Source organism: Podarcis muralis, chromosome 6, assembly GCF_964188315.1.
Source record: "Podarcis muralis chromosome 6, rPodMur119.hap1.1, whole genome shotgun sequence".
In the NCBI taxonomy this organism is placed as follows: domain Eukaryota; kingdom Metazoa; phylum Chordata; class Lepidosauria; order Squamata; family Lacertidae; genus Podarcis; species Podarcis muralis.
Genome location: NC_135660.1, coordinates 64,773,306 through 64,795,387, shown reverse-complemented (window position 1 = coordinate 64,795,387; position 22,082 = coordinate 64,773,306). Strand labels below are relative to the sequence as shown.

Below are 22,082 nucleotides of genomic sequence, written 5' to 3'. Positions count from 1 at the left end.
ACCTTTGAAAAGAGGTCTGTAGGCTTAGGCTGCAGCCCTGGGCATACTTTCATGGGAGAAGATCCCAGGAAGCTTAATGGGGCTTACTTCTGAATAGACATGTATAGGATTACACTGATAAAGGTTTTTTTTGTATGAATCTGTTTATTTAAAAGTGTACAAGTAGATCAGGCATTATGGGGGTGCAGCAGCAGCAGAAGAAGAACATGCCTCCTTGGGCACCTCAGTACGGTAGCTTAGGGAAGGGCTTTAGCTACACTTTAATGGTCTGGGCTGCTGACATAATCAGAGTATGAACTACAACCAAAGTGTGAAGGCCCAGCAGGGCCAGGTCCCAAGTGGTCCATTTTCAAGGTGTGTCTAGGGGTGCTGGGTGTGAGTCCAAGCTGAAGAGAAGACTTAGGGCATAAAAGGGGCCCCATGACAAGCATGAAGTGAAGCTCCAAAGGAAGCAAGCAAAGGCCCAGAGGCAGGTGACATAAAATTTTACAGGCAGGCAGTGAGGTTTGGAAAGGCAGCAATGCTAGGAAATAAAAGCTGCTGCTGCTGCTATTTAGTAATTGTCCTTTAGTTATCTGTTCTGTGTTTTAAAGGATGGTGGGGTTTTTCTTTTTTTAATCTGTTGTAAACCACCCTGTGGGTTGTGCAAAGAATGGTATATACCGTATTTTTCACTCTACAAGATGCACTTTTCCCCTCCTAAAAAGTAAGGGGAAATGTGTGTGCGTCTTATGGAGCGAATGCAGGCTTTGTGGGCTATCCCAGAAGCCAGAACAGCGAGAGGGAGCGCTGCGCAGCTTCTGGCTTAGCCGTGCAAAGTCTCCACAGGGCAGCAGGGAGCCTTCATCCCGCTGCCCTGCAGAGGCTTCGCGCAGCTATCCCTGGCTTTTGCGGAAGGTGGGGGAAGGGACACAGCGTGCCCCAAGAGCTGCTCTCCATTTAAAGACCTCTTGCGGGAGGTCGAGGGAAAGCCAGGAGGCTTGCTTTCACTGAAGCCAGGAGAGCAAGCGGGATCGGTGCACTCCAATCCCGCTTGCTCTCCTGGCTTCAGGGATAGCCCTGCAAAGCTTCCTGAGTGAAGAGGGAGGAGCGCTCCCTCTTCGCTCAGTAGGCTTCTTATTTCTTTTTTTCCTCCCCTAAAAACTAGGTGCGTCTTATGGTCGGGTGCGTTTTATAGAGCAAAAAATACGGTGAATCATCTAAATGCAGAGAATAAGGGCAGAGCTTCAGGCGTCATTAGTCAGCTCTTCTGACTGCCAAATTGCTCAGACTGGCAAGCCAACCTGGAGGACGGCTGTTATATTAACCTAGCTAGTCTTCTTTCATCAGGGTAGCACTGCAGAGTAGCAATGCTTGGGATTCTGTGAACAGGAACCTGTGGGCTCGACTGGAAGCACATAGACTGAGATATGTGGGTCCCACTATCAGATTTCTAGGTCCAAGCACACTAGCGTCTTACACAAAGAGGAGCTCCCAAAGGAACTGAGACCTATCACAGCGTTTTCTCAGGGAGAAGTCACCCTCCTCTCCTTTGCAAATGTAGCACAACTGCACAAAATGCATCTCTTTTCTAAAAACTAAAAACAAACCCCAAAAACCTTATTTCGCTTTTCTTGTCTGTGGTGTCACAAGCAGGAAGGGAGACAGCAGGCAAAGCATTCTCCAACCCTTCTCTTAGTTTCAAGTGGAGAAAGGTTGAACACCACCACCTGGTGTGAAGCTGAGAAATGACAATTTGTCATTTGCGGATGTTTAGATTTGAAATAGGAATGGAAAGCATACCACCACATCTTTTTTCCCCAGGGGATGGATATGGGCATATGTGGTGTGTCCTTTTACCATGCAACAAACTCATGAATGATCTGGAGTTAAGAATGAGCAGTGAGTTGGCCAGGTTTGTTGATAGCTCCCAATTATTCAGGGTGGTAAAGATGAAAGAGGATTGCAAAGAGCTCCATATAGGGAGAATGGGCATTAAAATGGCAGGTGCAGTTAAATGTAAGAGTAATGCACATGAGGGCAAAATGTAACTTCACACATACACTGATGGGGTCTGAATTGGTGGTGACAGACAACAAAAGGGATCATGAGGCTGCGGTGGATATAGCACATTGAAAATGCTGACTGTGTGGCAGCTATAAAAAAATAAATGTTGAGTTCTATGTTACAGATCTTAAAGAGAATAAAACTGCCATGATTGCCCTGCCTTCCTTTGAATTTACTGTGTGACTACACCTACAATGCTATGTGCCACTCTGGTTATTGCATCTGTAAAGAGATTGTGCAGAAAACAGCAACCAAAATGATTGGTAGGTTGGAGCAACCCCTTGCAAACAAAAATTGTAATGTTTGAGGCTGTGGAGAAACATGTAAGTTATGTAAGAGCAGAGGTTTGACTCGGTTATTTGGAAGAGAAGTGGTTTCTGTTTCAGGGTGGGTGTCCCTATGATAGTTCAGCACCAACTTCTGCAGAGTGGAATCATTGAATTGGAAGGGACCCTGAGGATCATCTAGGAACATCAAATGTAGAAATATGCATTTGTCCCATAATGGGATCAAACCTGCAACCTTGGCATTATCTGCACCACACCCTAACCATCTGAGCTATTCAACAGAGTATACTATTACTATTAGATTGATCGATCTATTATATTCATTAGTTGCTTTCCTTACAAAAGGGACCCAAAGCAACTTATATTAAAACATAATATGTGTCTGTTGACATAAAAACCCAGCTTTTTCTCCACAGAAATAGAAATTTCTTAAAAGAGGGAGAAAATGTCACATGACCAAATGTGGTCAGCAGTGTCATTATTTGTTGAGACAAAGTTTTATGAAGATGGTGTGATAGAAGGTCAGGTTGTTCTTTTCCATTGAAAAATACATCATGGGGTTTAACGGCTAAATGAACATGACTACAAGGAACTAAATAAAAAACCAACATTTCAATAAACCCAGTACTTCCACAGTGAAAGGAAAAAAAGAGGGCAGTTAAATTTTAACTCATGAGAAAGAAAAAGAAATTGTAGGAAATGAACATGGGAAAGCAGAAGTTAAAAACCATCAAGGTGAACTAGAACTAGAACAGGGTTTTGATTTGGGTTGGGGTTTTTTAAGTACCAACAAAAGTGTTTAAAAGATCTTGGTTCATGTTATCCCAGACAAGATGCTGCTGATTCAGAAATATAAAGTTCTTTTTTAAAAAGCTATTTTTATTAAAGCTTGAAAAACAAAGAGAGAGAAAACAATATAGAAATATCAAGTTCTGAAGGAACCAGTCATTTCTGGGAGGAAAGGTTACTTATTATCAAACCAAAATAACCCACTCAGAAGTGTCATATACTTTAGAGGAAGGATAATCTGTTAAAGGCAATAATAACAAAAAAATGAATGCTCCTCTAAACTTGTTGACGTTTATAGGACACCAATCTATCAAATAGAAGCATATATCTAGATATATTTATATAGATGTTCTTCCACAAACTCACAAGGAAGCAGAAAGAGTTTATACTGGCCATTGTGAGGTATGCAACTAGATATCCAGAAGCAGTTGCTTTGGTTTTCACAGATATATTGGCAAAAGTCTTGTTAAACAACATTTTTCATATTAGAAGCAATTGTGTGGGTACGGAACCAATTAAGACTGTGCATATGGGGCCATAAGCTTCTTTCTCTCACTGTTCATAGTGCATTAAAGTGGTTTTATATGCAGCATGAAAAACCAATTGAGAACTATCTTCAACATTCAAAAAATGTGTCGGTACTGCGCACCCAGAAGAAAAGCATGGAACATTTCTATCAAGTACCTTCTGTCTACCTGAAACATCTGCATGGGATACATTTCAAGGAGCCATGTCTGATTGTTCAGAATCTAAATGTGACCAAAATACTGAGCCAGACAATTACAAAATGAAGCCTGGAAACAGGCTAGTGAGTCACATAGTCTCCTCCACCTGATCCCATTGTAATTTGACTGCAAACAGATACAGTATATTGTTGTGAGTGATGCTCTGCTTCAGCATAGGATTTATAGGTTACCTGGAGCTGTCCAGCCACATGTTCCTTTGCACATTCTGCTATGTAACCTAGCTGCCCAACTAACATAGGATCAGGAAAATCTATACTTGCCTTTGGTGGTTCCATTCTATGCTAGATCTGAAATGTACAGGGTTTAGGCCATTTCGATGTTTACTGTCGAGTCATACAAATAAATATATACTTGTTTGTATGTATCTAGGTTGCCTCTGGCTGCATTTTGCAAACCAGATTGCGCCCACGTTGGCTTTGCATGGTTCAGCTGCTGGTTGTTCAGCTGACCTTCTTCAGAGGAGCTGGAAGAATAGAGAAAGCTGAAAAGTAGAAGTAAATGCCCTCAGCTTAGGTTCTGTTCCTCAAAGCCTGGGATACATAAGTGAAGTTAGTTTTGACTTTTATTGGTCTGAAGTGTTTAAAAATAAAATAAAATTCAATTGATTGCAATAGTATGAGTGTACACAATTTCACTTCTAGTCTGGTCTCCTTTGTTCAGCAAAGTATCCAGAAAGGGACTTTAAAAACTGAAACATCACACCCCCATGATAAGCACTCTAAAAGCTGATACACTTCAGGGTTGTTGAGGTTTATGATAGAGACATCTGCACAGCCCTGGACATTGTTCTCAATTGTTTCAGTTTGATCAGCATAGCAAGCTAATGTATTCCCATTTACCTTGTACAGATCACTGTGGGAGCATTGGTGCATACATCAACATGAACATTTGCAGGCCTGAGTCCATAGTACTCCTACTTAATGTAAGTTAAACATGGAACAAGTGATTCTGGAGTTGCAGATTTGGAGTGGTTTTCAGACTTAACTGCAAAGCATTGCATATAAGTGTGTATCTGAAGAAGTGTGCACGCACACGAAAGCTTATACGCAGAACAAACTTAGTTGGTCTCTAAGCTGCTACTGGACAAAATTATTTATTTATTTATTTCCATTATATATAAGTGCACCTAATAATTTTATAGATTTGAAATTTGTTAAAGGTATTAAAATGATTTACACATGCTTCTAAATAGAAAATAAACCTGTTATCTGTTGGCTTCTTCCATCAGCACCGCAACCATGGTGACACTTGTGGAAGGACATTATCATGGAGGCTACTTTAAAAAAAAAAATGAATAGATGAATGGATACTGTAATCTGCTTTTCGCCAAACATACCTGACCTACATATAATCATGCATGTCATTTATTACTGAATTCACAAAGGGGTATTAATTTGTTCCTGCGAACTGTACATACTACAGCTGTAAAGAATTAATTTTCCCTTTTCCCCACGCTCTTGCCAGAGCAGCACCACTGGGGGACACAATATTCTACCCACCATTATATTACAGTCGGTGAGGAGAGGGTGAATGGCTTTTCCTCACAGCAATGGGAAATAGGACTTGGATGAGGTATGTGCCTTAACTGTGCAATCATCAAGGAAACTTAACCAGCAATAATATTCTACTGTTCAGAACACAGACCTGGTAAAGGGTTTTGCAGGAGGGAGCGGAAGAAGTGTGCTAGAGGCAAACAGCATGTGATCAAAAAAAGGTCTTTCAGTGCACCCATACATATGAGTCAGACTCTTCACTGCTTCAGCTTTGGTTTACTGTGACTGTAGTCAACAATAATTTCCACGGTAGTTCTTGCACCTGCCATGACACATGAATTACGAGGTTCTGCCCTCCCCTACTTCCTCCTCTGACTTCTGAGCCACATTAGAAACAGAATCATAGAATTGCAGAGTTGGAAGGTACCATGAGGGTCATCTAGCCCAACCCGCCTGTACTTCAGGAATCTTTCATGGGTTTGGAACGCACGACCCTGAGATTAAGACTCTCCTGCTCTTAACCCTAAACTTTCTTTTTCATTACTGCTGCTATTGTGAATTGACACAGTTGCAAACTGATCGCTCTGTTCCTTGAAAATAACAATAGAAACACATGCATCGGTTGGATAGCTCACTTGGTTAGAGCATGGTGCTGATAACCCCAAGGTTGCGGGTTCGATTCCATATAGGGCAGCTGCATATTCCTGCATTGCAGGTGGTTGGACTATCAGACTTTCTCAACCTGTGGGTCCCCAGATATTGTTGAACTACAACTCCCATCACGCCTAGTGAGCAAGGCCAGAGCTCAGGGATGATGGGAGTTGTAGTCCAACAACATCTGGGGACCCACAGGTTGAGAACCGCTGGATGACGCTCAGGGTCCCTTCCAACGCGACGATTCTACATTTAAAAACAAAAACCAAAACCAACAACTGTGCAAGTGTCAGTCCAGCCTCACCAGGGCTCAGCCTCACCAGGGTCTTAATTGCTGCTCATACTACCAACCCGCCTCTCAACTACAGTGGTACCTCAGGTTAAGTACTTAATTCGTTCCGGAGGTCCGTTCTTAACCTGAAACTGTTCTTAACCTGAAGCACCACTTTAGCTAATGGGGCCTCCCGCTGCCGCTGCGCCGCCGGAGCACGATTTCTGTTCTCATCCTGAAGCAAAGTTCTTAACCCGAGGTAATATTTCTGGGTTAGCGGAGTGTGTAACCTGAAGCATATGTAACCTGAAGCGTATGTAACCTGAGGTACCACTGTACTCCCATTCCTGCCTGAGGCAGACCCCAGAGAGCTAAGTGAAGTCGGGGACTGAGAGCCGGGGGGGGGGGCGCTTTTTCGCGGGCTGCCGCTCGGCATTACCGCGCCTTTCCCTTTGCGCCCCGCCCAACCGCGGTCCATGTGAGCGCGCGCGCGGCACCAGCCGGCTGTCTCCGCTGAGGGGAGCAACGGGCCCTTGTCTCAGCCACGGCAGCGGGAGCCCTGCTGGCAGCATTGCGCTCGAGAACGGCGCTCGCGGCGAGAGATTGGGGCGCGCTCCGCCCCCGGCGCGTGTCACGGATTAGGCGAGCCGAGCGGCGGGCGGCGGCGGCTGGGCTCGGCCCCGCTCATTGTTGGGCCATTGTGGCGGCGGCGCCCGGCAGCTGCCGCCACTTCTCTCAAACCAAAGCCCTCAGGCGAGGCGGACTTGACGCGACTCTCCGGGCAGCCATGGCTTTATGGTAAGCTGGCGCGCTTTCTCCTCTTCGAAGGAGAGGCATCGAAACGGGGATGGCTTTGCTGCAGAGAGATGGAGGGCGGCGACGAGGGGCTGCGGGAAGGCAGCCGGAGGGGGGGGGGGGCTGCCGCCCTCGCCGTTCCCCACGGCGCTCGCCAGGCGCATCTGGCCGACCCCTCCCGGAGGCGCAGGGCTGGGCTGCAGGCACCTTGCGCTCCCATTCCGAAAGGGCCCGCTCTGACAAGGCGCCGACCCTCCGCCAGACAAACGTGTGCCTCGAGGGGCGGGGGAAATCTCGAAGCCCTTGTCTTCCTAGTTCCGCCTCTTGCTGCCACTGCCGGCGAGGAATCTCGAGCTTAGGGAATCAGCCCGAGGCTGATCTGACAGATCCCTTTCCCTGGCCATTATTATATACCGCGTTTCCCCTAGAGCATCGCCGCTCGGGAACATGCTGTGCTGAAAAGGTCTCTTTGGTTGTATGATCGGGGCTGGAGTTGATCTGGACAACGGGGCGGGCGGCAGTTCCCGCCCCCTTTGAAATGTGGCCGAAATGAAGCAGCTTCAGTCGTTTCCAGATGCCATTTGTTTTTAAAGGGAAACTTGGAATGGAGTGCACATTTCAGAAACAACATTATAGATCTCTCTCCCTCCCTCCCCCACCCTTCTCTTTTTATAAGCAGACTCCACAAATCCCTTAACAGGCCCACTGGGATTTGCAAATCCACATAAGGATTTGCTACCCCATCCCCACCTCCAAGCACCCCCCTTTCCTGTTAAGTGGCTTTTGCCCTAGGGATTTTATTGCATCTGTACCTCAGACTCATTCTTCACTTCAGAGCTGCAGTTTTCTCTTTGCCCGCCCTCAGCACTTTTGCAGCTATGTTATTGATTCCCCAAGGACTTTCAGGTTGCATCAAGATGGCCTTGAATGCAATACAAATACTGAGAAGCAATCAAGACAATAAGGTGGAACTGAGAAGATGCTCAGGGAGAATTTTCACCCTCTCTCTATCATAAACAGCTTTCCTTCTTTCCTTTCCCCTTTTTATTGTGAGTGCAGTATATGTCCTTTATAATTTACCACGCCATATATATATATATGAGTTACTAATGTTAGGATTAACCCAAGATTCTGTTCCTAATTGGATTCAACTGTAAATTGAACAGCAATTAGCACTCTACTAGGTTTTCGGCCTGGTAATTGCTCTTGTTCTAACAGGCACTTTCTCCAGGGACATGTTGAAATATTGCCCGTAAATAGCATTGCCAGAATATGAAAAATAAATGTCTTAAGAAAGTGAGGAAGGAGCAACAACTGTGTGAAATTGCGCTGTCTAGAATCTTGTATTGCCTTTCAATAGATAAAAGCTTGGCATAACCGTAACCTAGCTTGCTGTAATATATTTTAGTAGGCCAACTAAATATAAAATGGAGTGTATTTTAAAAATATTGCATAATGATGTCACATTTCTGGACTGGATCTCCAGACAAAGGATAATTCATAAGATTAGCAATTAATAGGACTGATACGACTGTAAGAATAGATTAGGTCTTGAGAAATTCAGAAATCCAAGTTGAAAAGTGCTGTTAAATTCTAAATTGCTAAGAATGTGGCTAGACAGCCACAGTTAAAGATGTCATAAACTGGTATTCTAGTGATAGAAGCTTTCTTTTCTTTTCTTTAAGAAAACATATACTGTATCTGAATTTGGAGTTTTGTTGTTGGGGCTGTTGGTGTTTGGACTATATAAAGCTGAAAGGTTTGCCAATATTTGCTTATTTTTAGCAGCTATGATAATGTTTAGTGTCAGGAAACATTTTAAGATCATAACAAATTATATTCCATTGCTAAATGTGCTCGCTCAAAAATGACCTATCTCAGTAGAGCCTAGGAGCAGTTAACACAGTGAATCAGTACACTGAAATCATGAGTTTAGTGAATTCTGATGGGGTTTTGAATGTGACTGAAAGTTGAGTCACACAACCCTCTCAGCATGTTACCATCCTCAGAGAATACACAGCCTACAATGAGTTGACTTGGGAGAGCAGTGTGATTGCTGCTGGCAAGCGCTGAGTTTGGCACAGTCATTTTAGAGAGTTGGTAGCAGTCATGTTTCTCCCCTGGCTTAGTAACTTGTCCTCTTGTTTCTAAGTGGAACTTAATGCAGCTAGCTCTGTCTGTTTTCTAATTGGAAGTAGAAAGTTTTTATTCTATTAAGCAGTTGTTGTTGTTTAGTCATTTAGTCGTGTCCGACTCTTTGTGACCCCATGGACCAGAGCATGCCAGGCACTCCTGTCTTCCACTGCCTCCCACAGTTTGGTCAAACTCACGCTCGTAGCTTCGAGAACACTGTCCAACCATCTTGTCCTCTGGCGTCCCCTTCTCCTTGTGCCCTCAATCTTTCCCAACATCAGGGTCTTTTCCAGGGAGTCTTCTCATGAGGTGGCCAAAGTACTGGAGCCTCAGATTCACGATCTGTCCTTCCAGTGAGCACTCAGGGCTGATTTCCTTCAGAATGGATAGGTTTGATCTTCTTGCAGTCCATCCGACTCTCAAGAGTCTCCTCTAGCACCATAATTCAAAAGCATCAATTCTTTGGCGATCAGCCTTTATGGTCCAGCTCTCACTTCCATACATCACTACTGGGAAAACCATAGCTTTAACTATACGGACCTTTGTTGGCAAGGTGATGTCTCTGCTTTTTAAGATTCTGTCTAGGTTTGTCATTGCTTTTCTCCCAAGAAGCAGGCGCCTTTTAATTTCATGAGTGCTGTCACCATCATGGAGCCCAAGAAAGTAATTGCATATATTTTCAATTTAACAAGGGTGGTGCATGTACAGAAGGAAACCTCATGTACACATCCCTTGCATGGGTGGAAATTATATGCTCAAAAGTATACAGTGGGCATGTTTTCTGGCTTTGGATCCTTCTGTTTAGATTCTGTGTAATTCCAGATATGGGACTGGTTACTGTACAAAGCACTTAACATTCATTTGGAGGAAGTGAACATAATTCATTTGCTACTTCCTGTGTTACCGATTGTGAAGAAGAGGATCTGTGATTTAGCTCTCCCCTCCAAACCCGAGCAGGTGATCTGAGCTGTCAGGCTTTGCAAAGTGGCCATCTGTTGGGTGGTTTTGTTGTTGTTTAGTCGTTTAGTGGTGTCCGACTCTCCGTGACCCCATGGACCAGAGCACGCCAGGCACTCCTGTCTTCCACTGCCTCCCGCAGTTTGGTCAAACTCATGCTGGTAGCTTCGAGAATACTGTCCAAATATCCCGTCCTCTGTCGTCTGTGTTTGCATGGCACACTAAACCAGCGTGCTGAAGCTCAGGTCTGCAGACCAAATGTGGCTTATCAGGCTCTTCTTTCTGGCCAGGCCACACTCCTCATTGTTTCTACTTCATACCTTAGCTTCGTGCTGATAACACCAAGGTTGCAGGTTCGATCCCCATATGGGACAGCTTTATATTCCTGCATTGCAAGGGGTTGAAGTAGTTGATCCTCAGGGTCCCTTCCAACTCTACAATTCTATTATTCTGTAAGTGCTTTTGTCATGTAGTTCAGACCAGCAAAATGGTTAACACTATTGTTAGTTTCTTTTTTAAAAATTTTTTTAATTATTATTTTTTCTCATATGAGAAAATATCCAATATAAGAACATTCATTTTCCAATTTTCCCCCTTCCTATTGACTTCCCTCAGCTTCCATTTCTGGTTTATTCCATCAAATGTTACATCCTGCTGTTTGTATATAGTACTATGTTGTCACATTGTTAAATTTCTTGTTCTCTGTAAATAAAATTGTAAATGTTTATTTAAAACCTGCCAGGGAGTCCATGTCTGTTTGTTTTTTCGTTTCTGCAAATACTGTATGTTGTAAAAGGTTCCCATTCTTTTTTGAAATCACTATTGTCCTTTTCATGCAATTTGGCTGTTAACTTTGCCAACTCTGCATAGTTCATCAACTTGTGCTATTAAGATTCTTGCTGCTGTTGTGGCATACGTGAATAATGTCCGTTTTTCTTTCAACAGCTCTTAAATATCTAACAAACACTATTGTTAGTTTCAAACAGGCTGATTTCACACAATCATTCCTGAATGTTAGACTAGGTTTTTAGCTAAGAGCAAAAGACCCAGTCTCAGTTCCAAACTGCAAATGCAACCTCTGGTTAAGCAAAAGCAAGCACTTTGGAACTTCTTCTCTTGGGTGCATGAGATGGGAGCAGGAGAGTATGTGAGCCCAGAGTTCAAGGCAGCTCATTATGGAGTGCATGCATAATTCTAACCTGTAATCTAACACCAAGGATGCCAACCTTTTAGGGGCTGTGAGCACATTTGCAAGCTAGAGAAACACACACAAACACAAACACACGGTGCATCCAAGCATACACCACAGCCTATTCTATTGGCTACAAGAGAGAAATCTGTGTGGAGAGGGGATAGGACCTGGTGGGCACCAGGGAAGCCCTTTATGGCTACATGTGCACCCATGGGCACAACATTGGTGGTCCCTGGTTTCACATGACATCCTGATGTGCCCAAAATGTCAGTAACTGTTGACAGCCAGTGTATAGCAGTGGTCAGAATGTTAGATTTTGATCAGGGGATTTTCCGGGTTCAGTTTCTGCTGACCCATGCAGTTCAGTAGGTGACCTTGAGCTCCCTCCATCTAACCTACATCACATCAGTTAAGTCTTGGGCATGTTGCCTTGGGCTCCTTAGAAGAAGGATGTAATACAATCTAATAAATAAATTAGATTTTTTTTTAATGGACTAGTATCTACTGCATATATATATATATATATTTGTTTCACAAACCAGAACTGCGTATAAGCTGTTCCTTTTAAAAATGGGGGCAACTTCCCCCACCTCCCATACAACATGTTACTTTTGTGTTGTAATAAGGGCATTGCCTACTAACAGGTCATTGGTTAAAATCCCATTGCTCACATGAGTGTTATTAGAGGATACACCAGTCTGCTAGCTATGAGCGGATTAGGAGCGTATTGAAGTAATGGGATGCTTAGAATAATCATGCCAGTTGACCTTAAAGAAGTTTGTAGCAAACAAGCATATGGAATGAACTCTTCTCCATGAGCTGAAGGTCACCTTCTTTTGATACCTTTGCTCTGAGTCAAGTTTAAAAATCAATGGAATGGTTTACCTTGATACAGAGGCAGCATTCATCAGTATCTTTTCTACACACAATAAACAACCAGGGTAACCTGAGATCTAACTACTTCCCTCTTGAAACTTCTATATGATCTATTTTATTATGATTTTGCTACACACACACGCACAGCCCATAGTCACTTCTGAATAAGTATGCAGAGCACTGCATTGTAAAATCAACTAAACTGTTGTTAGGACGCACACATATTAAATGATTGTAATAAGATTTTACAGTACTTTCAACTGACAGAAGTGCTTATATATCTTAATCATGTTGTCATCTATAATGTAACTGCTTAAGCTTTCATGGAGCTAATCCTAGAGCTCACTTTGTACATTCAAATGCAGTTTGCTGCCATTTTAATGTTTGACATTTCTGCATAATTTGATGTGAATATGTATCAGTTGAATGTTTGCATGCCTCTGTTTGCTTTGTGTTATTGATTTGGCTTGAGATGTAGTCTACTTTCTTCAGTTACTAAGTTGCTGTTATTGTTATTATTATTAGCCAACCTTCCTACGCATGCACTGTATCAGAAATTTGCTGTGCCCTGGCAGCATAAAAGGAAATAATTATATCTGTTAGTCATTTGCCTAGTCATCAATGGGACTATTTACAAACTCAGAAGCTGCAACAGTGAAAAAATAAAAAAGTATCCCCAGTTCTGAACAACTTATATTGATACTTATATAGTTACTTATATAGATAACCTGTAGCCACCTAGTTGACGTTGCTCAGGAATTCTAAGAACCCAACAAATTGGTGCAGTTTTCAAAGGTTCAGTCTGCCAAAATGGCATCCATTTGTATCCAAACACAGATAAAAGCCTGCTACTTGATCATAGGAACTATCATGCAAAATTTGCTTATAACATTCATAGCAACCAGACAAACAAATTTCCACAATATAGGTTGGAAGATGAGGGATAGGCACTTGATCAAATATATTAACTATGTTAAGAGACATTAACTGTTAAAACAATAAAGTCATGAGCAGATAGGAAACTTATACTAATTACAAAAACAAATTAGTTAACATTATGATACAATTAAATTCACTTTTAAAAAAATATTTATTTATTCCGTACGTTTATATCCCTCTTTTTCTCTGTGATGGAACTCAAGGCAGCATACATGGGCTTCCCGGGTAGACACTGACCAGGCATAGACCTGTGTAGCACAACCAAGGCAGCTGTCTCATGTGCCCTCAAATCATGCCTGGAGTCATTAGACAACTTGCTATAAATTTAAACACTGCTAGGTAGGGTTTCTATAAACCAGAGCTTTCCAAACATTTCATGTTGGTGACACACTTTTTAGATGTGCATCATTTCACGACACAGTAGTTCAGTTTTGCTAGCAAACCAGAGGTTAAACCAGGCATAGGCAAACTCGGCCCTCCAGATGTTTTGGGACTACAACTCCCTTCATCCCTAGCTAACAGGACCAATGGTCAGGGATGATGGGAGTTGAAGTCCTAAAACATCTGGAGAGCCGAGTTTGCCAATGCCTAGGTTAAACTAACCCCTTTCCAGCTCTGGGAGGAGCGTAGGGAGCGTTCGCGCGGCACATTAATGTGTTGCGACACACTAATGTGTCACAACACACGGTTTGGAAAGCTCTGCTATAAATGCTAACTATTCTGCAAATCGTTCTTCTTTTACTTTTTATCCTGGAGCATCAGGGATAAATTAACAACAGATATCACAGAGGTAATGCTCATTCCTGCAGCAAGCAAGATAGAATAATGGGTATTCTTTGGCAGTGGTCTTTGCCACTGATAACTGACTGCTTTCCTGTTCAGATACACCAGTGGTTTTCAACCAGTCTTTCATGGCACCCTGGGGTACCTTGAGTGATGGTCAGGGATGCCAGGGGCAACACTGGTCTTTGTTCCTCTTTCCTTCCCTCCCTCCTTTCCTCTAATGCCCGCTCACATCTCTACCTCTCAAAGGCTTGCACAGCTGTTTGTTGCAGCAGCCCTGGCTACAAGCTCCCAAGGCAAATGGTGCCTCTGGGGCTGTTCAGAGGGTTCTTCCCAGGCCCCTGTGGGGCAGTGTGAGGAGGCACCTCTCCTTGGGGCAGCAGCAGCTGCTGCCTGGAGGACTCCCAAGGAGAGGGGAGAGGGAAGAGGGAGAGGATGCTGAGGGAACACTCCACAAGGTAGTGTATTTGAAAAAGGGTGAGAGGCTGCCAGCTCTGCAGGCAAGGGGAGACATAACTGAGCTCTTGAGCTCCACAGGGGTGCCACAGAAAGAATGTAGTTGGTCAAGGGAACTATGGACTCAAAAAGGCTGAAAACCATCCACAATTACTCTAGGTGGCCAGCTGGGGAAAAAATTCCTTTCCTTCAAGTTTGCCCCTAATTGCTGCAGGGCCAGGAGGAAGCATCTCCATTCCTGCAATTTCTAAAACCTCTTTAATTTCATTATGGCATTAAGCTGACACCTGTGTGGTGGCATCCCCTGACTTCATTGAATATTTGATCATATTTGACTGCATCTTCGTCTTCTTCTTTGGTGATCACTTGCAGCCGAGTAAGATTCTCTTCTATAAACACGGTTTTAAAAGTGAGTGTCCAAGTGACTGTGGAGGCCATTTCTGGACCCACATGTCTTTCCACAGTGGGGAGATACAGTAGGTTTCTGGGCAGGAGTTGATCATGGTGAGAGTTTGCCAAGCGTGCCTTCCTCTTAGCACTTTTCTCCCTTTTGTCCTGAGTTCAAGCATCTTCAAAACACATGACACCTTTGGTAAAGGCTGTTCTCCAATTGGAGCGCTTGCAGGCCAGTGTTTCCCAGTTGACTGCATCTAATAATGGACAGTCAGTTGACAATATTTGATCAATTGACCCAAGTGGCAATTCTGTAAGTAAGCAAGGCTCGTCAGGTTTGTGGTTCTTGGGATGTCTGGGCTTCCTCTATGCATAAATCAGACAGATTAGGAAGACAAAATGGCCACTCTGAGTAATGACAGCTGTTGCAGGCAAAATTCTACCTTTTTATTGTATACTATGGGATTGTTTTGTAACAATGGCAGAGAATAAAGGCTCTATTTCTGAGCCCCGCAAATGCTAAGTTACAACCTGCCCTGTAATTCCTTCTAAATGCATTCCACACTCTTACCTTCCTATTAACCACATCACCTAGCTCAAGGGTGGCTAACCATTTTTAATTTTTTTCAGTCAAGGACCACATTCACTCTTGACCAATCCTCTGGAACAGGTGTTGCTGCTCCACACACTTGTAATCACATCCATAGGCACACTGCCTCCCTCCTCAGCTGATCCATGCAGTCTGATGATGAAGTGGCCTCCTTCCACCCCCGTTTTTTTTGCCACAATCGCCAAAATCAGTAGAGTCTTGCGGGGGGGGGGGGGGTCAGAAACATTTTCTTAGAGGACATTGATTAGACTGCCAAAGGGACAGTTAGCCACCCAATCCTAGCTTCTCCTCCTACCTGGATGCTGCACTGCCAGCTCTGAACAGTACAGGTTTACAGTTCAATAGGGAGCAACACACACAAGCAATTTCACATAAGTCACAAGTTCCCGTTTATCAGTGGATTATCACTAAATCCATTGCATTTGATGTGGTGAGGGTTTTATCAAGTGTTCTGAAACGGTCATGATTATGGGAGCAAACCTCTTGTGGAGTGTTCTTATAATAAGCTGTGTTCTTATAATAAGCATAATTACCATTATTCTTTATTACTGTTCTTAAAATGAAATGCTCTAAATTTGCCCAGTATTTTGACCAGTCAAATGCCAAAGCAAATTCTTGTTTCCCTCTAAATGGTGGTAATATAGTCAGCCTCCTGCAGGCTCTGTAGGCTCTGAGAGAACTTCGCTTTTCAGAATAGGTGATGAAATAATTATGAGAGATCTTGGAGGGGCACTCTTTACCAACTCAGCTTTTTCTCTGCTATCAGATTATTTGGACACTGAGTGTTCGGTATTTTTATTATTTTGGAGGAAGATGGCACACAGTGAGATAATTGGATAATGTCAGCATTGTGATAGCAGAATGACTTGAATTGTTATTTGGTTTTGAAAATAATGTGTCGATTTATAGACACAGATGTCTTCTGTTTAGGAGAGAGAGATGATGTAAATACATTCTACTGAAATTATTGTTGAACAACCTATAAATAGCCTATCCTTCAACTCAGTTTGCCAAAGCCAGTTAGGCAGTCAGAGCAAGTTTTGTCGAAATGAAGGGGGCTGAGTGCTGGAGTTAGATACTCCAGTTCTATTAAAAGATGATAGAAGATGAATGCTTATTAAAAAGATTTTTCAGAAACTTTGCAGAGCTATTTTTGCACAGTCTACAGTTCCACCTTAGCCCGATCCTGTCAGATGCTATTTTGGAAAATAAGAATATAGGTTCATGTGCCAGGATTTCTGTGGCTCCTCAGAGTGAAGAGCATGGCGCTGAGATTGCATCACAAGAATCCCAAAACACGATAGTACAGCAGTATGGCTTGATAGTACTGTGCTGATAACAATGAGTAAGCCCCACTGCATACAACAAAGCAAAATAATTTTCAAGCCCACCCTCCAAAATTTTGGGAAGATTATTGAAGTACATATGAATTGCTCAGTTGGAATAAACCCTTTCTTTCATCTTGGGATAATCAAGTGATAATGCTGTTTATGGCTGCAAGGCGAAATTACTGCTTAATGGTCCAGAACGGTTGATAGATTTTTCATTAATGGGAGCTAATTGTTAGGAAGTAGTTAGAGAATGTTGAGTGTTTTGACTAAGAGTTAGCAGAGCTGGGAGCATTACGCCTGCCCTGCTAAGGGGAAAGACAGCTGATGTAAGAGGGGTATGTGCTGCTGTGTGTGCATGTGAAGAGAGAGAAAGAAACCACTTTTGGAACAAGCTGTGAATGAAAGGCTGGAAGCATCTTGAAGTGCCAGTGCCTTTCCAGGGATCTGGTGTGGCATAGTAGATATTGCCTCTTAGGACAACCACTGCTTTCATGTATGCTCTGCTTGCATATTTGGACATAAGCCAAACATTATAAAAATGCCAGTCTCCAGCACTCTCTTCCCCAAAGGAAAGCAAAACCTGGGAGGTGATTTTCCTGGAACTTTTCACCTCTTAAAGAATATGGAACAATATCAGCATGTAGCTCACAGTCCTAGTAAATTTGAGTTAGTATTTTGCATATGCTTATTTTTACTGGCTAAGATATCTATAGATAGCATTTCACCCCCTTCAGCTTACCACTCTCATCTTCTGTTGCTTTGATTTCCGATGTCTGGTTTTGTCACTTCTCTAAATCTACCAGGGTGCAGGTGGCAGAACCAATGAGGCTTGCAAACTTGCCTGTTGATGTTACTAATCACGTCGTTCCTTTTTCAAACCCTGCGTTTTGTTTCTTTGCCTTCAAAGGGTTTATGCGGCTGGGGGGGGGGGGTTGCTGAGCTCACAGGGCTTTTTATTGGAGAATCAAGCTCCAACATGCTTGACATTTCCATGCTTGACATTCTGAGATAATGGCCTTGGTTTATATGAAGAGAGATCTCAAGGGCTTTTCTGCTGAGTTAAGGTTATGTGAATCAGGTACAGGTATATTTCAGTAGAGCTGCAAATTGCACCCCCAAAAGTAGTTAGTCCTACTGTTATTTATATGGTGAAAGGGATATATCAACAGACCTAAGGTATGGTGTATTAAAGACTGTCTACCAATGCATGATAACAGTGTATGTCTTGCTTGGAAAAAAGTAGTGGAGGAACAAATGCTTTCTTACACTTTACATATTTACTTTGTGCAGTAAAACAGAGAACTTGGCTCTTGCTGTAGTGCATTGTCACATATGATATATTGCTAGGAAGGAGCCTACCATGAAAGTATACTCGTTTTCTTTGTTTAGGGTGGAATCTTATGGCCCCAGGGAGGGCTTGGGGCTGTGCTAGGGGAGGACCAGGAAATGGCTTGGATTTAAAACTATCCTAGTCCCCTGATGTGCCCCCAAAGCAGGGAAAGCTTGAGATCACGACCCCCCCCCCCAAAGCTCTTTTTAGGGGGCAAGAGCACAGTGTGTGAGTGCGGCACCCAAAATGGCCACCATGATCTCACATGAAACAAGGCGATGTCCCAATTTTTCCAGGGCAGTTGCTAGGTATATATCCAGAAGATATGGCTACCTTTGAAATACAGGTTAGCAAAGCCATGATGCTTTAAGTACCAATCTATGGATTCATGATACATGATTCATATTTCAAGAGACAAATACTGATTAGTTACAGTTGTTGACAAGATAGGAGCATCGTCAGTATATTTCCTTGGAACTTTGTCATTGGCGTGAGATGTTGGATGAGACTGCTATTGAGCACTGTAACTTTTCCCATTCTATTTTTGTGGCTAGATGGAAGGACTGGAGAGGAACAATAAGCTTGGGTTGCAAGCACAAAGTAACATGGAACAACCATTCACTGTAAGTTCATTGGTAAGTGCTAAGGGCTGATGCTTCATGATGCATGGAAAGCTGCTTATCAGACATGTCTGCTTGAATGGTGTGGATATTGGCTTGAACCCTGTTTTTTTGTGAAGCAAGCATCCCACTCAAGCTCAAAATACACCCTGGGACATGTTGTCCATCTTTCCAAAATGTATTGAGTTGGCATAAAATAGAAAAGTTTATGAATGCTGCTTCTTACTCTCCATCTGGTCCATAACTTTTTACTTTTACTGAACTCCTCTGATAATCATATCATTGTTGATAAGTTATCCTAAACCACTCCTTTAAAGCCTTGGTAGGCCCAGACATAATTAAAAATCACAACTTTTAAGGCTTGAGGTAGACATGACAGAAGATGTAGGGCTGCTGCTAAAAATAGGACCACCCTCTCCTCTTTTCTCTCCCTCCATAATGTCTACTAATACATAACGTATGGTGAGACATCATCACAGTGAGAGGATATCTTTGCCACATTTAAGTGTCTGCCAGTTGGGGACACAGGGAAACTCTCAGCATGGTGGCATGATGCCATGTGCTTAAATTGCGAGGAGGAGGCAGAGATGCAGGACTGGTGTTTTCTTCAGCAGTCTTCCTTTCTCACTATGTCTTTGCTGAAGCCTGAATCATATCTCAAACCTCCCATATTACATTCCTGTTTATGAATGAGGCTGAACAGAGTGGCTAAAGGTAAAGGGACCCCTGACAATTAAGTCCAGTCACGAATGACAGTGGGGTTGCGGTGCTCATCTCGCTTTATTGGCCAAGGGAGCCGGCATACAGCTTCCGGGTCATGTGGCCAGCATGACTAAGCTGCTTCTGGCGAACCAGGGCAGCACCCGGAAACGCTGTTTACCTTCCTGCCAGAGCGGTACCTGTTTATCTACTTGCACTATGTGCTTTCGAACTGCTAGGTTGGCAGGAGCGGGGACCACCGACCAAGGCTCAGTGGTTTACACCACAGCGCCACTTGCATCCTGTTTATGAAAGAGGCCGAACAGAGTGGCTCTGGATGGTTTAAAAAGTGGCGACTGAAAGCTTTATGATTCTGACTTGCATATATGTAAATGTGAAAGACAACATTTCAGAACATCAGCAGCTGTTAAAAATATATCATAATGGGCATAAAGTGCACATCCCTTGCATCATTAAGCAAAATGATTTTTGGAAAGTTGTGTGGTTTTGAAAGTGTGGTTGTGTGCATGTGCATGGAGTAGCTGGGGGTTGGTTTAATGGGATTTCCCCTCCACTATTTTGCAACAGCTCTGATGGAGCAAAATCGAACCTTGCTGAAACTGTAGGTTGCAACTGCTAATTGTGGCTCAAGATTTCAGCTCGAGTTCCTTGGATAAGTTCAGTAACCAAAGTGAAATGCAATTTGTGCTGTCTGTTTTAACAGAAAAGGCTAGCAGCTATACCTGACCACACAGATGTTTCACTGACCCCAGAGGAGCGTGTACGTGCCTTAAGCAAACTTGGTTGTAACATCACAATAAATGAAGACATTACTCCACGGCGCTACTTCAGATCTGGAGTGGAGATGGAGCGCATGGCATCTGTATATCTGGAAGAAGGAAATCTTGAAAATGCCTTTGTTCTCTATAATAAGTTTATAACGTAAGGATTGGTCTGGAGTTATGGATATCAACCTCATCTTAATTTTTAGAAATGGCAATTTTAAGCCAGTGGAGTGCTAGCAAATGATTCCATACGTGTCTGAAAAAAGGGGTCTTGTTAGGCAATGACTTTAGAGCTCAACAAATATGCCCTCATTTGTTACAGGACACACAGAAGGCTTTCCTAACTTCTTCTTCCAAAATTCTGTATTTTCCAAGCATGTGAACAGTAATTACTTTTATACCTGGAAAATACATCTTTCTCCCAGCTAGCGTGCCAGTTGTGATGTGAACACTGCATGCAATGTAACTGCACTAGTGCCACAGAGCCTCGTAGAAAATGTATGTTAACTTTAGTAGTGATAAACAACACAACCCTCACCTGGTGCTAGGGATTTTCACAGTTTTTGTTCACTCCATGTTTTAAGTGATCCAACCTTGGATTAATATGCAGATCAGAACACAGTTATTTTTCCGTTTTCAAACTTCTCTGAATTTTGTGATATAGCTGTTAGCGCAAATGTGTATTCAACTGCCTCTTTTAGGCTAAAATGTGTATTTTAGGTAAAAAAAACTATTAAAATTGTATTTTACGGTAAAATGTGTACAGAAAATGCACATTTTCCTATGATTTTTTTAAAAAAAGAAATTGCAGAATCACACAGAAATTGGAATGAATAGACTCGATGCAAAAGTTACATGAACTGGAAATAGACATCCTTTTATCCTTACCTGATGTCTCTACCATTGTGTTAATTTATGGGAAAGACAGTTTTCCTTTTTTTAATGTTTAAAGATGGAGCACTCAAAAATCAGGAGTTAGATGTTACAGCAAACTTGAGGCCACCATCTTAAACATCAGCTTTGTGTCCCTTCTCCTGTCCATAATGATAAAGGATATTCAACATACAGAAGAATTTCATTACTCTGTAACCTTCCTTGACAATGATCTACATGGATACAGAGAGTGATGATATAATATTATGCATGGAATATCACATGCAGGCTGGGATGTTGGGACTTGTCGTCTGAGAACATCTAGAGGGCACAGTGTTGGCTATCTGGCATTTGAGAAAGGGGCTAGGGAAGAAACAAGACACAGGGTGCTGTTTTCATGGGTTGCCTCATGTTTGCCATACATCCCAGTTTCACAGTCAAAATTAAAGGAATCAGTCTGCAACCTTCCAGACCTTTTCAAATGCAGAAGAGCCTAATAGACTTTCCTTTAATTGAGAAGAGACAGGCTCATCGGGCAGGCCACCACTCATCAGAATGTGTGAGCTTTGGCTGCACCATGCATTGCTGGAGTTGACTCCTGCCTTCAGCTAGTATTTTGCTAAAACTGATGGTTGTAAAAACTCAGGGAAAGTGCAGAAATGAGGTACATATGAACTATGTGGCTGCTGTTGCATCATCACAAAGCTAGGGCTCAAACTGAGATGAGGGATTTCTGCTGGGTGATTTAATCTTGCATGTTGCATTTTGAATACAGCTGTGTTCCCCCCCACACACACACAGAGCAGCTTTTTATTTAACTCTTGTCATGCATCTTCAGTACAAATAACCAATGCATACCTTAATAAGCAGCCAGCAATTACAACGGCCACTATCGCCATGCCAACGACTAATTTCATTCTAGCAAGCAACCTCCATGAACTAGAAACTGCAGTATTTTGCCAGTAAATGGGGATAGGGAGCCCTGCCAGTGTTTCCTATAGTGTCAATAAACTAGGCTGCCAGA

The 22,082-nt window shown here is 42.8% G+C and overlaps 1 protein-coding gene across 3 annotated transcripts in view; it reads left to right on the top strand.

Moving 5' to 3' along the window:
- Positions 1–6,802: 6,802 nt before the first annotated feature.
- Positions 6,803–22,082, top strand: part of STAMBPL1 (STAM binding protein like 1) — a 34,344-nt gene continuing 19,064 nt past the window's right edge. The window contains exons 1-3 of one of the 3 annotated variants that reach the window (XM_028729705.2): positions 6,803–7,084; positions 18,636–18,716; positions 20,125–20,342. In XM_028729705.2, coding sequence (XP_028585538.2) covers positions 7,082–7,084; positions 18,636–18,716; positions 20,125–20,342 — 302 coding nt within the window. In that variant the 5' untranslated portion in view covers positions 6,803–7,081. The remainder of the gene's footprint in view (positions 7,085–18,635; positions 18,717–20,124; positions 20,343–22,082) is intronic. The other 2 variants (XM_028729703.2, XM_028729702.2) reach the window with 2 other exon arrangements.